General features: G+C 38.6%; 1 protein-coding gene across 1 annotated transcript in view; it reads left to right on the top strand.

The window, feature by feature from the left end:
* Positions 1-13,804, top strand: part of LOC137188928 (protocadherin-9-like) — a 97,282-nt gene that overhangs the window by 43,606 nt on the left and 39,872 nt on the right. The window contains exons 4-5 of the mRNA XM_067598512.1: positions 1,451-1,486; positions 6,308-6,506. Coding sequence (XP_067454613.1) covers positions 1,451-1,486; positions 6,308-6,506 — 235 coding nt within the window. The remainder of the gene's footprint in view (positions 1-1,450; positions 1,487-6,307; positions 6,507-13,804) is intronic.

Genomic DNA, 13,804 nt, shown 5'->3' with positions numbered 1-13,804 from the left:
GAGTGAAATATCTGGTTCTTTAGGTTCTAGAATGCGCCACTATTTTCAACAGCTCTAGCTGCTAACCTTGTCTGTCTGCCATTTGGTGCAGGTTAGGTAACAGTGGGTTTATCAAAGCTTTTTTGGTGAAAACAACAATCTGCTGCTGCTGGAATGAACATGATGAGATTGAACCAAAACAGCAGGCCATAAAACAAAAACAATGAGCTGAAAGATGCTAAAAGGCCCAGTAGATCTGAGGGGAACTGTAGAGTCAGATGATAATTATTTGTATGTCTGTTACTGCAAGTGAATCTGGCATACAGCAGAGCAGTCGCATAATGTCCGATGGACTGAAGACTATTAAAACTGTTAAATGAGAGACAAACTGTTGATATTATGGGCAGAATCCTTACCAGTGTAGTATATAACAGTGTACTGTATACAGTATGCATGAGTTTAGTTTGGGCACCTAAATACTTAATAGCAATGAGCTTAGCTAATAGTTACCTGCATAACTGTCTAAAACATGCTCATCTTCAAAGAAATTGACAAATACTATACTCTTTACTGTTCCAGGCAGTCACTTGTCAGAAGTTTGGAAACTGTACTTTTTAAATTTAGTTTAGTTGTCCACCATGATGCTCCATTTTGTTTTCGATGAATAGCTTAGGATGTACTGCTCTATCGCTCAGTCACTAACAGAATCCCTTGGTGAACAATTATGGTGGGATAATCTGTTGACATGAACTTGTTTCCTGTTCACTGTTTTACCGTTCCACCTCAGCAGTCCTCTCTGATTCTCCCCTGTCTAAGTGGCTCCTCACTGCCAGATTTCTTCTATTTTCTTTGTAAATCAAGTCATGTACTCAGATTATTATACACAGTACAAAGAAAACAAAATTGGTGATTAAAAATTAAATACTCTTATCTCTCTGTGAGTTATCTCAGTCCCCAGAGAGAGGATGCTAGTATTTTGCAGGCTTGCGGGTGTCTTTTGTTCCCAATTTAGAAGCTTGTCGCTGTGTATTGTTAATTTTTGATGCTTCATTTGATATTCTGTTCACTTTCCTCCCTGACATGAAGAGAAAACATCTTTATCAAAGTGTCAGTTGTATAGCTTGTGTTGTCAGGATGTCAGGTTTGCCCTACTCTTTACATTTCTGGGGAGAGGGTGTGTACTCTGCAGACCGGTTTGTTGGTGTGCCAACTGAGCACAGAAATGTGCTGTACAAATTCTGAGTCTGAGTAAGAAATCAATATGTATCCTAAATCTCAATTCCAACTTAAAAAAGCCTTTAAAGCCCCAAATCTATGAGGTTGTCAATTGTGAACTCTGGCTGACTTCAAGAAGACTGGAAAGTTCCCAGTGCAGTTTCTTTTGTTGGATCTAAATATTCATTTCCATAGTAAATCTTCTGTAGAATTACATTCAGACAGTGATGGAATTACTGTTCTTCTGTCCTTGCAGGAGGCCTGTCAACTTGGCAAGATAACCTCTGTGAATGTAAGTCATACATACTCTGTTCTTCACTCTTTCTTGCATGTGCTCGTCTATAAGCATCAATAGAGCATGATATTGTGCTGGGTTGTTGGTTTATTACATTATTTCACACACGTTTCACCAGATATAAATTTGCATGTCATCCCATAGTGTGTGTTGCTAGACATAATAAATATTGTTGTCACATAAAATCTAAAAAATACAGTTTGATTTTGATGTTTTAACTTTCTTTGAAAAGTTATGTGGTTTGATTATGTTGTGGCATCTGACCATTATTTCTTTAGCTTAAAGGGACAGTTCACAAAGGGACAGTTTTCAAAATTACATATTTTTCGGGAAGATATCTCTACGGCAAATATCTCCAAAACTTGGCAACTCACATTAAAATGATCTAGATGAATAAATAGCACAACAGGTAAGAGGAAAAATATGTATTTTTGATTTTGGGGTGAATTCTCCCTTTAAGGTCAGTGAGTCTTAGCTTTGGAAGCGTATTCTAATATTTTTAATATTATTTGATGTGGATTTACAATAAAACTAGTAGATATATGATGTTTGTTTATATCTAAGTTATTATATTGGTAACATCTGATGACATAATAATACAGTTTTTTTGTGCTCAAAAATATTTGATAGTTAAGTGTGAAACGCTTCTCTACAAGGACTGGAAGATGTTACTGATGCTGATGATGAAGTTTATGTTCCACAGAGAAAATCACCATAGTAGAGGACTCAGATAAAATTGATAAAAATTCATTTGATTTGTCAAAAAACACCCAGTAATCTCTCAACCCACTTGCTAGAATCACCTCCTTCTTGTATGTTCCCGCTAACTTACCATTTTCACACACAGTGGCAAATCACCTCACACATAATAGGCTGCGCTGGAACAGAATGTGCAAAAAAGAAAGGAAACACCCAGAAAGTAAAACCACCAACAGTTTGTTGTGGATGTTGCACAATCTTGACATCAAGCAGAAGTGGGACATGTGAGACAGCATTTTCACATAAATACCTTGCCATTGCTGCTGTTGTTTTTGTTTTGTTTTTTTCCCTCCACATAAGACATGTGCAACATGACAAATCACCATCTTCTCTGACCGGATTTATGCAGGTCTAGGTGTGCCCGCGAGCTGATCCTTATCTAAAATGGCAGAGCCAGTCTCCCCTGATTCACTCCTAAGTGGTCCCTGTTTATCACTCAAAGTGAGGTGGTTGTCAGCCAAGTCCTTCTCAGTGCAGCACTGACTTCTTTGCTATTTCTATAGAGTTGTAGTAGGAAAAAAGGGGCTATAATAATAAAACTCAAAGAGCTGTGGCCTACCGAAGGACAAGGTGGCAGCCACTTGGCCTCCCATCCTCTATATCTAAATATAACGGACTTCTAATCCTGTAACCCGTGAATCCAGCCCCATCTGCCTATTGTCTGGGTGGTTACCAGAGGGAGGGTTTTGGATTGGCTGGCTTGTTATATGGTAGAACTTGGCATGCATCTCTCTTGTTCATTTTATCTCTGTGTACATACTTCTCAAGGCAGTGTTTTATCTGGCTGAACAGGCTTTGTTTGGTCTTGATATCTCTTACCGCAGCTTGTCTTTGCTTTATGGATTTCTGGCAGCTTCTTTAAATAAGTGATAATGCTTAGCAAAACACTCACCTTGACTCCTCGGTTCAGTGTTTGTTTTTGTTTGTAATGTTTGTCTTTTAGCATTAATGTTTTATTCACGTGAGTCATTATCACTGAGAGTAAAACTTTTATTTATTTAAGACCAATTAATGGCATTTAATTGTAATTAATATTGTGGATCCAAACGACTTAGCACTGAGTGCAATGTGAAATTAAATTAGGCTTTTTTTTTAAACATCTGGCACCAACTTGAATGGGCTTGAAGAAACAGCGGTCTAAAAATGAAGACACTCCCTTATGCAAAATGATTATGTCCTAATTGTCATGGACAGCTGTTTGTTCTAATAGATTCTGGATGCCATTGTTGGAGCAAGTTTCCAATAATTAGAATCATGTGGAGAGGAAAGTGTGCTTTTTGTAGAGCTGCCAACCTTTCGTAAGTGGGCTCTTTCTTTTGCTGGAACCTGGACTTTGCTGTTGTGTGCATCCTCCAGTAATTTGAGAAACAGCTGCCAAAGCTGTTTGAGAACAAGTAGATATTTAGACTACTTGAAAGCGTGGGCAAACATGGCAAACAGAACTATACGATTTTGCCAACAAGGTATTCGTCTTCTTTCTGTCTTAGAAAATGAATAAATCCATGAGTGGAGTGAGAAAAAACATCTCTACAGAACTTTGGAAATATACCTCATCATTTGGCAGAAGAACATGTCACACGCCACATCCAGCAAAAACAAGATTAATTTCAAGGAGTCCTGCATCATTTATTTTCATGTGGTTCAGAAATCAGTGCAGTGTGTGTGCACAGATAACTCTTTTCTGTCTTATTTTTCCAATAAAAAAAAACAGCAATGAAAAGCTTTTGTTTTTGAATTCATATCTCACACAAGAGTTGAAGGTTGTGTGTTCTTTTCTGTTTGTTTCTTTGACTGCTATGCCCTTTTTTCTCTCTATCGCGCCTTATTTCTCATCTGTCTTTTCCTTACTAGCAAACACATACACACACACGCACTCAATGATTTGTGGCCTCAGGATCTAGATGAATCAAGTAAATAGAATATTTAGCTAGCTGTTTCAACATCACAGCATTGAAAACCACTCAGTTGTGCTTTCAGGGTGCTAATTGTGTGGATTTAGGTTAGTCAACCCTCTCTGATAGTTTTTAAATGAAGCTTTTTATGCACTTCGTTTTTGGCAGTTTGTCCTTCATTAGTGCCAGACTTTATTTCGCTCTCCCTCTCTCTACTCTATTTTCCTAGCCTTATTCAGTTTTATCAAAGAACAATAAGTGCTTTATCTATGCACCATAGTGTCTAAGGAAAAATATGTTTGCACAGAGACATCACCTCCCCCTGAGCTTAAAGGAGCATGTGTTAATGATGTTTTTAATTCAGGACTTGCATATTGCTTTTGTTGCTATAGCGATGAAGAAAATCAAGATAGTCATTTGCTCTCCAGTTGTATTTGCTCATGAAAAAAAAAAAAATCTCTTATCAGTTTGAATAATGGGATGAATAAAATTCACCGCAATAACCGAAGCTGAGGGCGTAATTATATTTTATGTGTTTTATGCCCCTATACAGTGTGATGCAGTATGATGTTAATCAGGGAATCACGTGAAGACATGAAGAATTCAAGCTGCAGTATACTGTATATCACCATGACAGTGCTCGCTTTTACCAGTATTACCTCAAAGCCATGCAGGTCTGATCTCCTCACTCCTCCTTTTTTTATCTTTGTTAAACTCCAAGGAAAAGATATAAAACACAGAAAGTAAAAATGAACTCAGTGGTGTCTACAGATTACCCAGCGTGTCTCACAATATGAACGAGTGTTACTATGGTTTGTTTTCTTGGAGGAACAGCTAACATGTTTGCAGACACCGTTACATACAGTGTGTTTTCTTTTTTAGCTCCAAAGAAAGGTCGCAACATGAACTCCTGTAAACCTCCAGAGAAATCAAAGCGGCCTGCACCTCTCAGAAGAAAATGCCCACACTCCTGTGATCCCCAAGACTTTACAAATCAAAGTCTCAGCCTCCACACACATTTCCACTTCTTTTGTGTCTAAATTGGGTGAAAGGGAAAACTAGGACATAGTTCAACCTGCTAATACACATCCCATCTATTATCAGGACGGGAAGTCTCAATTATAAATCTTACAGTCAGTTTATTATCCGAAAAAGTAATTCACTAGACTCAACAGACCAGAAATTATTTTTGGGTTATGAGGTCACTGTTTCAATTAGTCCCCCTGGTGACAGGGTGCAATTTTGTTATATTTTCCTACTAAAAGCAGGTAAAGATGATGGATGCAGTTCTGGGCATGTAACAACAAGACTTAAGACAATTAGGCAAGGATTTTCCTTGTAAATGCTGTCTCACAGTACTCATTCACCCATAAAATTGTTGTTAACACTCATGACAGCATTAATAATCTGTGTTTGTCCGTAGTGGACTGCCAAGACTCTTTCAAGAAGCAGACAGAAGTTCTATAAAGGATATGTCATTTAATAAAAAAGTGCATGCATCCCTGCAAATGACAGACTTTTTAGGAGCATTATGTAAAATGTTTGTTTTTTTCGGTTGCTTTGATAAAGATAACTCAAAAATGACAATGTAGCAGTATCTGAGGTCAAGGGTCAGACTTTGAACTAATGATTACATGAATCTGATGACTCACTAAGGCTGTTCAAGGTTGGCTCACCCAAATAAGATGTCAAAACAACAAAAAACATTTTCTCACTTACCTGTAGTGATGTAGCTACAAAGACAGTTTCAGTTTTGTGTCCCCAGGTTTTGAGACATCCAGATTTCTGTCTTCACCTCAATACAATGAAGGTGAAAGGAATTTCGATTGTGTTGCTCAAAGCTTTGAAAAATTACATTTTAAAAAATTCAACAAGCAGCAGTGTCCCAGCAGAAGGAATGTCCTTGTTACTCACGACAGACCTCACTGTCTTTGCTCACTTTTCATACTTTCTTCCTCTGAAAAATATATGCCTATAAATCTGTGATGTGGATCATAGTGATAGAGACACAATTGAATTTTCGAATGTAATTTCACCACAGATTTCTGAATTTGGGCCTTTTTAAGCCCCTGGTCCAGTACATTCATCATTACTTAATTGTCATTTGATCCTTTTTCATGAATTTTTTTTTTACACATTTTTTTACATGTTTGTTGATGTGTTCCAGACCCAGCGCCGTGTGACGTTCCACCTTCCAGACGGTTCCCAGGAGAGCTGCAGTGACAGCGGGCTGGGAGATCCGGAGCCTAGCAGCACGGCCAGCACCACCCAGCCTCTTCCCCTCAGCTTCCCCCAGGAGGAGTTCTATGAGCAAACGTCACCTAACAGCCGCACCGAGGGAGATGGAAACTCAGACCCTGAATCCAGTGAGTACTGAATTTTACCTTTTTTGTGATCTTTGAAGCTGACTCGCCATAATGTAATTTGTAACAAGCTAGTTACACATACATTTTTTACACATACTATTTTAGTGAGGTGAATCTTTACCCAAGTAGCCATGAAAGAGGGTTGAGTTGCTGACAGTTAAATTAAGTCAATTCCGTGTGCTGTATTGTTGGATTTTCTGTAAAACCTTTAAAAAAATGTTTCAGTTGTATTGGATATGCAGATAAATTGGGTTTGAACTGAATTTTGATCAAAACAAGCAGTGAATTTGTTTTCACAGGAGTGCAGAATAAGATTAAGGGTATAACTTTCAAAATGGTGCATTTATTATTGACAATTAATTCATAAGTCTGAATTTTTTAAATGTTACCCACTGCTAAGCTGTACAATGTAAGGGGAATTATACCTCTGAAGTTGGAACTCTGTTGCTGAATTTAATCAGATGATTCAGAAGACAGCTGTCACTGCATGGCTTACTGCCCACTGATGTTCTCCATAAAAAGGTCCATTGAACACAGGGATGCGCAATTCCTTGCTCATACATCTACAACAGAATTTTTTAAAAAACATTGCTCAAATAACTGGCTGAAGGGAAAAAGAAGAGTGCCCAAGACACACCACAGAGAACCCTGAGTTTTTCCACCAGTGGCAGTGTATATCCAAAGCCTATGCACCAGCAGCATGCCAAAGATACTGCTGAAATGATTTTGCTCCATCATGAACAAGGCTATTCTGAGTCCCTTATCAATGTGTCCTTGTTATATACCAACACACACACACACACACACACACACACACACATACACACACACACACACGCACACGCACACACACACACACACACACACACACACACACACACGCACACAAACACTTCAAGCTGGATATTCTAGTCCTGGTGAATCTGATTTTATTTTCTGGAGGTAACCCTGCATCATATAATACACACTGGATCGAGTCTCAGATCGGTGAAGACCTTCACTCCTCTTATGGCCCGAGTGAATTATTGCAAGGCATGCTGTAGCTATTGCCTAGAGTTACCTGTCAAAATACAATTTTTTTTTTGTGTTTTTTTTTTTTTTTTATTTGGCAGAGAAAATCTACAGGACAGGTATAAATAGATTGCTTTGCATACACCTACATGCAGTATAGCCATTGTATCATAGCTGTAAGTGAGACAACAGTCCTTGGCACATCTGCCTCCCCAGCAGCTCCGCTGACAGGTCCAGGGCTGGGGTGTCAGTGTGAGTGTGATTGTGAATACATTTGTTAGACATTAGACAAGATGGGTGACATCTTGCCAATGGCTTCCTGTTCATTTACATGCGAAGGTCCGTCCCATTTGTGATTTTTCTATTTTTGATAAGAGAATGTTGCAAGTTATGGCAAGAAATCTTTCTCACATGATGGGTCTTTTTTTTCAGGACCAGCTGACCTCCATATTCCCTCACACACGTACATCTATAAACCCAGCATGTGCATAAATGCGCACACAAACGTGTACATCTAATGATCAAACCTCTCCTTCCCAGCTGTTCTCTTTAATATATTCACCATGGTGACAGCAGGGATTCATATATGTGATTTATTCATATACAGAGGCAATTACTCATCATCTCATTAATATTCAGTGACATAAACATCTCATACTTCATAAACTTACTCAAATACTGCACTTATTACCCACTGTGAGGTAATATTTGCTGAAGTGCATTAGTTTTAGATAGAAGGCTAATGCTGTAAATGCATGTGTACTTTTATAAATTGCTGCATTAAAAACCACAGCAGAGGGTAAGTGTTAACAGAATAACTGGAAGTGTAATAGCAGAGTCTAATATTAGTAGGTGCATATTAGAAAAGTAATTTTAGTTATTTGACCACAAAGCCCCCTTTAATGCTACTGTAACCTTATCACACCAAATGTTATTAAAGTCAGTCTAATTCTAACCGATTTTACTATTTAAAAAAGGGTTAAAGCAGACAGAACAGTATGAGAGTATGAGACATGATTTGATTAATTGTATGTACATATATATAATTCATTATGAAATATATGTAGAACTTGCAGCTTTTAGATATTTATACCCTCTAGGCTTCAGGAAAATACAGGAACCCAATATGTTATATTTGTATAATTTTGATTAATACATCTTTAAAAGACCATATTTTCTCACCTAAATTCAAGGAAGTTCTTTCATTTGCTTTCAGATATTGTTGATTTAACACACTCTCGCGCACACACACTCGCAGCTCATTTGAAGGCAGAGTGAAAGTCGCCTGACTCCTCCGGCTCCATTTTCTCCTTCTAGAAGTTTAAAGATAAACTCTGACTCTGTACTACTCAGTTCAAAAAGAGAGATGGATCCTCTGCATGTTGACCGTCTCAGAGATGAGTGCGGTGGTGACAGAGGGGGGCCTAAGATGGATTAGATATGGTTTTATCAATGAGCACCAGGCTGGCATGGCGGTGGCAATCTCTTATCATGTCGTCTCAATTTGTAAAGCAGAAAGAACAAGGAAAAGTGGAAAGAGGGGAAAGGAGATGGAATGACTCCAAGTGAAGAGGGAGAAATAGAGCTGAGAGATTGAAAGACTCAAGCGAGGGTAGAGCCAGAGAATTTCAGGAGTCAAAAGCGGTATTGTTTCGTAAAAAGGTGCTTCAGCTCGGACCTGAATGTCAACTTGCACTGAGTAATTGTCTGTGCCAAAGGCAAGCCATGTGGCCTTCTTATGACAATGAATTTCTCAACTCTTTAAACCTGCATCTTTATTAGACCACCCACTCTTGAAATAAAGTTCATATGACATTTTATGTTTTTTATTATTTATGAGTTAGGCGGCTGTTCATTTTATGGGCTCTTGCTTCCCCCTCCAGGCTTACTTCACCACCCGCCATCATTCTTGTGCTGTCGCCTCTTTTGTCACACATTGTTCCAAAGGTTTTGATATTTCCGCTCCTGTCTCGACAAATAGATAAAAGCTGAAAATTAACATCATTAGCATGTGTGGTTTTAGGTCCAACCCCCATACATCTGACAGCTGGCTTTTACAGAACTACACATCCAGAACAATTAGGAGTGATGAATCGTACCTGTCCCTTTTGGCCAAATTGCAACACTTCATCAAAACATCAAAAACAGGAATGCATAATGATATTAGATGCATCTCAAGTAAGAAGGATGCGCACTGATGTTTCAGTTGACATTCTCTCATACAGTGACTCAGCGCATTGGCATCCTCTGTTTTTAGCACATCATTTGAAAGAGGTTCAAGTTCTAGACATCAAAAGTGACTGACTTTTCCTGGAATCACTAAGAGCACCGTTGTTTTCACTGGAATACTAAAAGCATTTAGTTGATGAAAATGTCATTCTTGACTAGAAAATATCAGTCTTGACTTTCAGAAGTGGAGTGTTTTTTTTCTGTACCTTGTGAGGCAGCTGCGAGAATCTGTGTAACAACAAACAAACAAAAGGTTACGTTTCCTGCCTGACGTTGACTTGCTGTTGATTAAGTAATTTTTCTTGATTTTTATGCTTCTACCATGAGTAAGTAGTTAAATGATTTCTTTATTTGTGTGTTTTAATTGTGTTTATTGTTGATATATGATCAGGAGTCTGCACAGGGTGTTTTATTTTGAAAGTTGACCAGATGCTCTATGCTGTTCCTGTGCCTTGACTTCTTGCCCTGCTTGATCTGCTATGTGTAGCTCGACGCGGCTTCCGTCAAAAATAGACTAGGTGCATATTTTTAGCGGAGCGGAGCGGAAAGCCGCTTCTGGAATGCTTCTGAGCTTCTGAAACATGCTGCGGCACATCTGGTGGAATCACAAGCACTGACTAGAGTGGCTGCGATCAGCTACGGTGGCCGTGTCACAGTCGTAACATGATGCAGGTGCGCCCGGTGGAATCAAATCGTAAGCCCTGAGACAAAGTGCAGCAACGTGGGAGCAAATCCCTGAGAATCCTTCACATTTTTCAAATAATACACAATTTTGTTCTCTGTACAATTTGTAATATACTTATGTCTTTCTCCTGTTGTTGAAGTTGAGGGATTTAAGGGCTTGTGCTTTTGCCTTCTTACAAGCAGCTCACTAAAGGCAGTTTTGAAGTAGCGCATTAGTCAGTAGAAGAAACATAAAAAAGCTGTACAGTATAGTGCCGTATCTTAATCTGTGGCATATGGCTTTCAAATGACCAGCTTACACCTTGTCTGTCTAAGATCTAAATCTGCTATTAAAATAAGCCAATCCTTTTTAAACACTGCAACTATAATAAGATTATAGTTTTAAACATGCCGCACAGTGTATTATAAAACGACAGACTTTTCAGAAAAGGGATTTACTTCATCAAATAACTGATTTCAATCAATGTTTTTTGTTAAATATTTAAATTATTTTTCACTTTGTGCAATTTTGTGTCTAAGGTTTCTTTAGCACATTATAAAATTCCTGATGCCAGTAGACAAATAATCTGATTAAAGGCTTGCTGAGCTCATACTTTGTCGGGGCAAAATTCTAAACTCTTTGATTTCTGTAGGTCTGAAATTTTCATAATAGCTCTCAGACTGACTTTCCGGTTGACTGATTTACATTTACCCTTTTTCTTGTCTGTGGAAAAGGCCACTTGACTTGATCTAGTGTGCCAAATACATTGGTACCACTTGCTTTTGTAATACTTCTCAAACCTCCAACTCCACCCAGTAAGTAAGTCTAGCCACTGATGCCAAGCTTGCCCTAAGATTGGAATTCAACTGTCTAGACACAATCTGCCCATGAATAAAGGGATTTCATGAAGAAGCATGAAAAAAAAAAGTTGAAACTCTACGACGGCACCAGCCTCAGTACAGAACCGTAGCACCACATTTTGTCATTCATACCAATACTTTAGTAAATCATTATGTGACGGAAACAACGCCATAGTGTTCAGTACAGTTAGCTGCATTAATTATTCATATGAGTCCAATCTCAGTTTCACTTTGAGGGTTCTCATATGCAATTAGAAGTAATGAATGTGGTTCTTAATTACATTCATTTGTGCAAATTTCCGTTCCCCATTGAATTTTTCTGTGGAAACATTGTGACACTGACCAATGGCATATCATTTGCAATGTGACTAAATCCATTCAGCATAGAACAATTAGCTGTAATTAGTGTTACAATGTCATCAGCGACCAGGGGGAAAGACTAAGCTGACATGCAAGGGAGAAGAGGACCCTTGTTCAGAGAGTTAAAAGTCCAACAATGTAGCAAGATCCAGATAATTGGCTGACCACAGGTTAGAAAGATGATGAACTGCTGTAAGACTGTTGGGCTTGATTTTTTTCATTTTCAATTTTTTTTTTTAACTTTTACTCGTGTAAAGTTGGCTGATCAGGCATTCTCTTTGATAGCAGTGCCCTTCTCCACGTTTACACACTTAAGAGCTGCCAGTGCAACCTTTTACTTCTGCTAACGCATCTCGTCATCTACTCCTGACAAATGAGCAGCTTCGCTGAAGTAATTAAAAATGAAGTCCCCTGCTTAAGGGTATATTGCTGGTGTGGTTGTTGAAAGATGGGAGGAAGCATTTCTCATTCATTTCACATCATGACCTCACATATTGTCATGTTATCAGAGATATTCTGGCTGCGGTGTGTATATTTAATTCATGCTGCACATTAAATGGTAATGTAGCATATTTCTTTTCTTGCAGTTATCCCACAATCTACAAGATAACGTCTTCAAACTACTTTCTTTTTCACATCATTTGCACCAGTTTGCTTCCCGCTGTATATTCTCCCTCATATAAATAAATAAAAGCCTTTGTGCCTTCTGGCTCCCAGAACTTTTTACAGCTGCCCCAGTGGGCCTGCAACAGAGCTAAATGAAGCAACAGTGAGTATTAACCTACATAGATTGGACCATTCCTTTTAAGATGATTTTAGATTTTTTTTTCCCTCTCTCCTTTTTTTGACCGCCGGGGGTCTAGAGCTGAGTCAGAAGGAGATTTAGATGGACTCATCTGTATCCTTCTCAACCGATTGGGATTTGGTGGAAGTGCTCAGTTCTCAGAGGTGAGGTGGAGGGGAACCCTTGTTTTATCTGGTTCAAATGCCACACCAGTTGTCTCGGAGAGAGAGACAAGCTATTGATTCGGAGGAGTCAACTCAGCTCGCAGAAATCTCTCTCCACCCTCCTTCAAACGACTGAAAAGTGTCATGTTAGAAACTTCCTTTTCTAGAGTATTAGGCTCCTTCTTTGTTGTCTTGCCAAAGTCTTCTCTGAAGTTGAGACGGGAGATTTCTGGTGCAATCATCCAGATCTCAACAGGACAAGGTGGAAAAAATATTTAAAGATTTTTGAAATATCAGTGTGTTGCATTAACAGTTTTCATACCATTAGAAGGGCTTCATAGTGCAAATACCGGCAAGCTGAACACACTATCACGGTGCTGAAAGCTAACCTACAAACTAATTGAAACAGACAAGCAGTGTTTAGAATGCAAAGATAAAATCAACTGCTGCTTAAGTCGCCAGCACACTAAGAGTGGCAAATTTTATTCTCAACTGTTCTATGTAGTTAAATAACTTTTCAAATGAGATTTTTTTTTTTATCGTTAATGAACCCTTTAATACTTTTACTTCAACAGTTCTTTATTCTCTAGTGTGCCCCAGTAAGATGCGAATACTCAGAGAGTTCAGGCAGATTTTTTCAGAGAAAAACAAGAAAGTTGGCTGGATACATCATGTTTGACTGTCCAAAAGTTGCTACTTCAAATTCACTCAGCAGCACTGTGACTTGAGTGGGCTTTTCAAAGACCTGCACAATTAAAATACTCATTCCAAAGTTGTTAACATGTTCAGTAAGTCTTGTGCCTGGTTTGGGAAGGGATCAATAGCTGCCAAGTTTGATCATGTCTCTGGACAATGTATTCTGAACTCTGCAGGGATAGAGAGAGACTTCAAACAAGGATAGAGGCTCAAAGGCCCCAGCCAGCAATTCACTTTGTTCCATTTCACTGACTCTGTGATTCCTAAACTGGAATATGGCTCAGACTGCATATTAAAGCTGTGAAATGTTAGGTTGGCGAGAGGTGAACATTTTTGGTCCTTGATCCCATCTAGCTGATATGATCTCAGTAACACCAAACATAAATCATTAAAAACAACAACACACCTGAAACTGGGCAAGCGTTTTTTTGGATGCGAATGGTGTCTTTGGCGTGTGGTGCAAAAGGCAAGGTAGCAAATTTTTTTTTTTAATCCTCATTTAATTTGATCCAGTTGAAATCATGCCGCTA

Source organism: Thunnus thynnus, chromosome 9 (genome assembly GCF_963924715.1).
Source record: "Thunnus thynnus chromosome 9, fThuThy2.1, whole genome shotgun sequence".
Lineage (NCBI taxonomy): Eukaryota > Metazoa > Chordata > Actinopteri > Scombriformes > Scombridae > Thunnus > Thunnus thynnus.
Note: the sequence above shows the minus strand (reverse complement) of the source record. Positions and strands in the feature narration are given on the sequence as shown.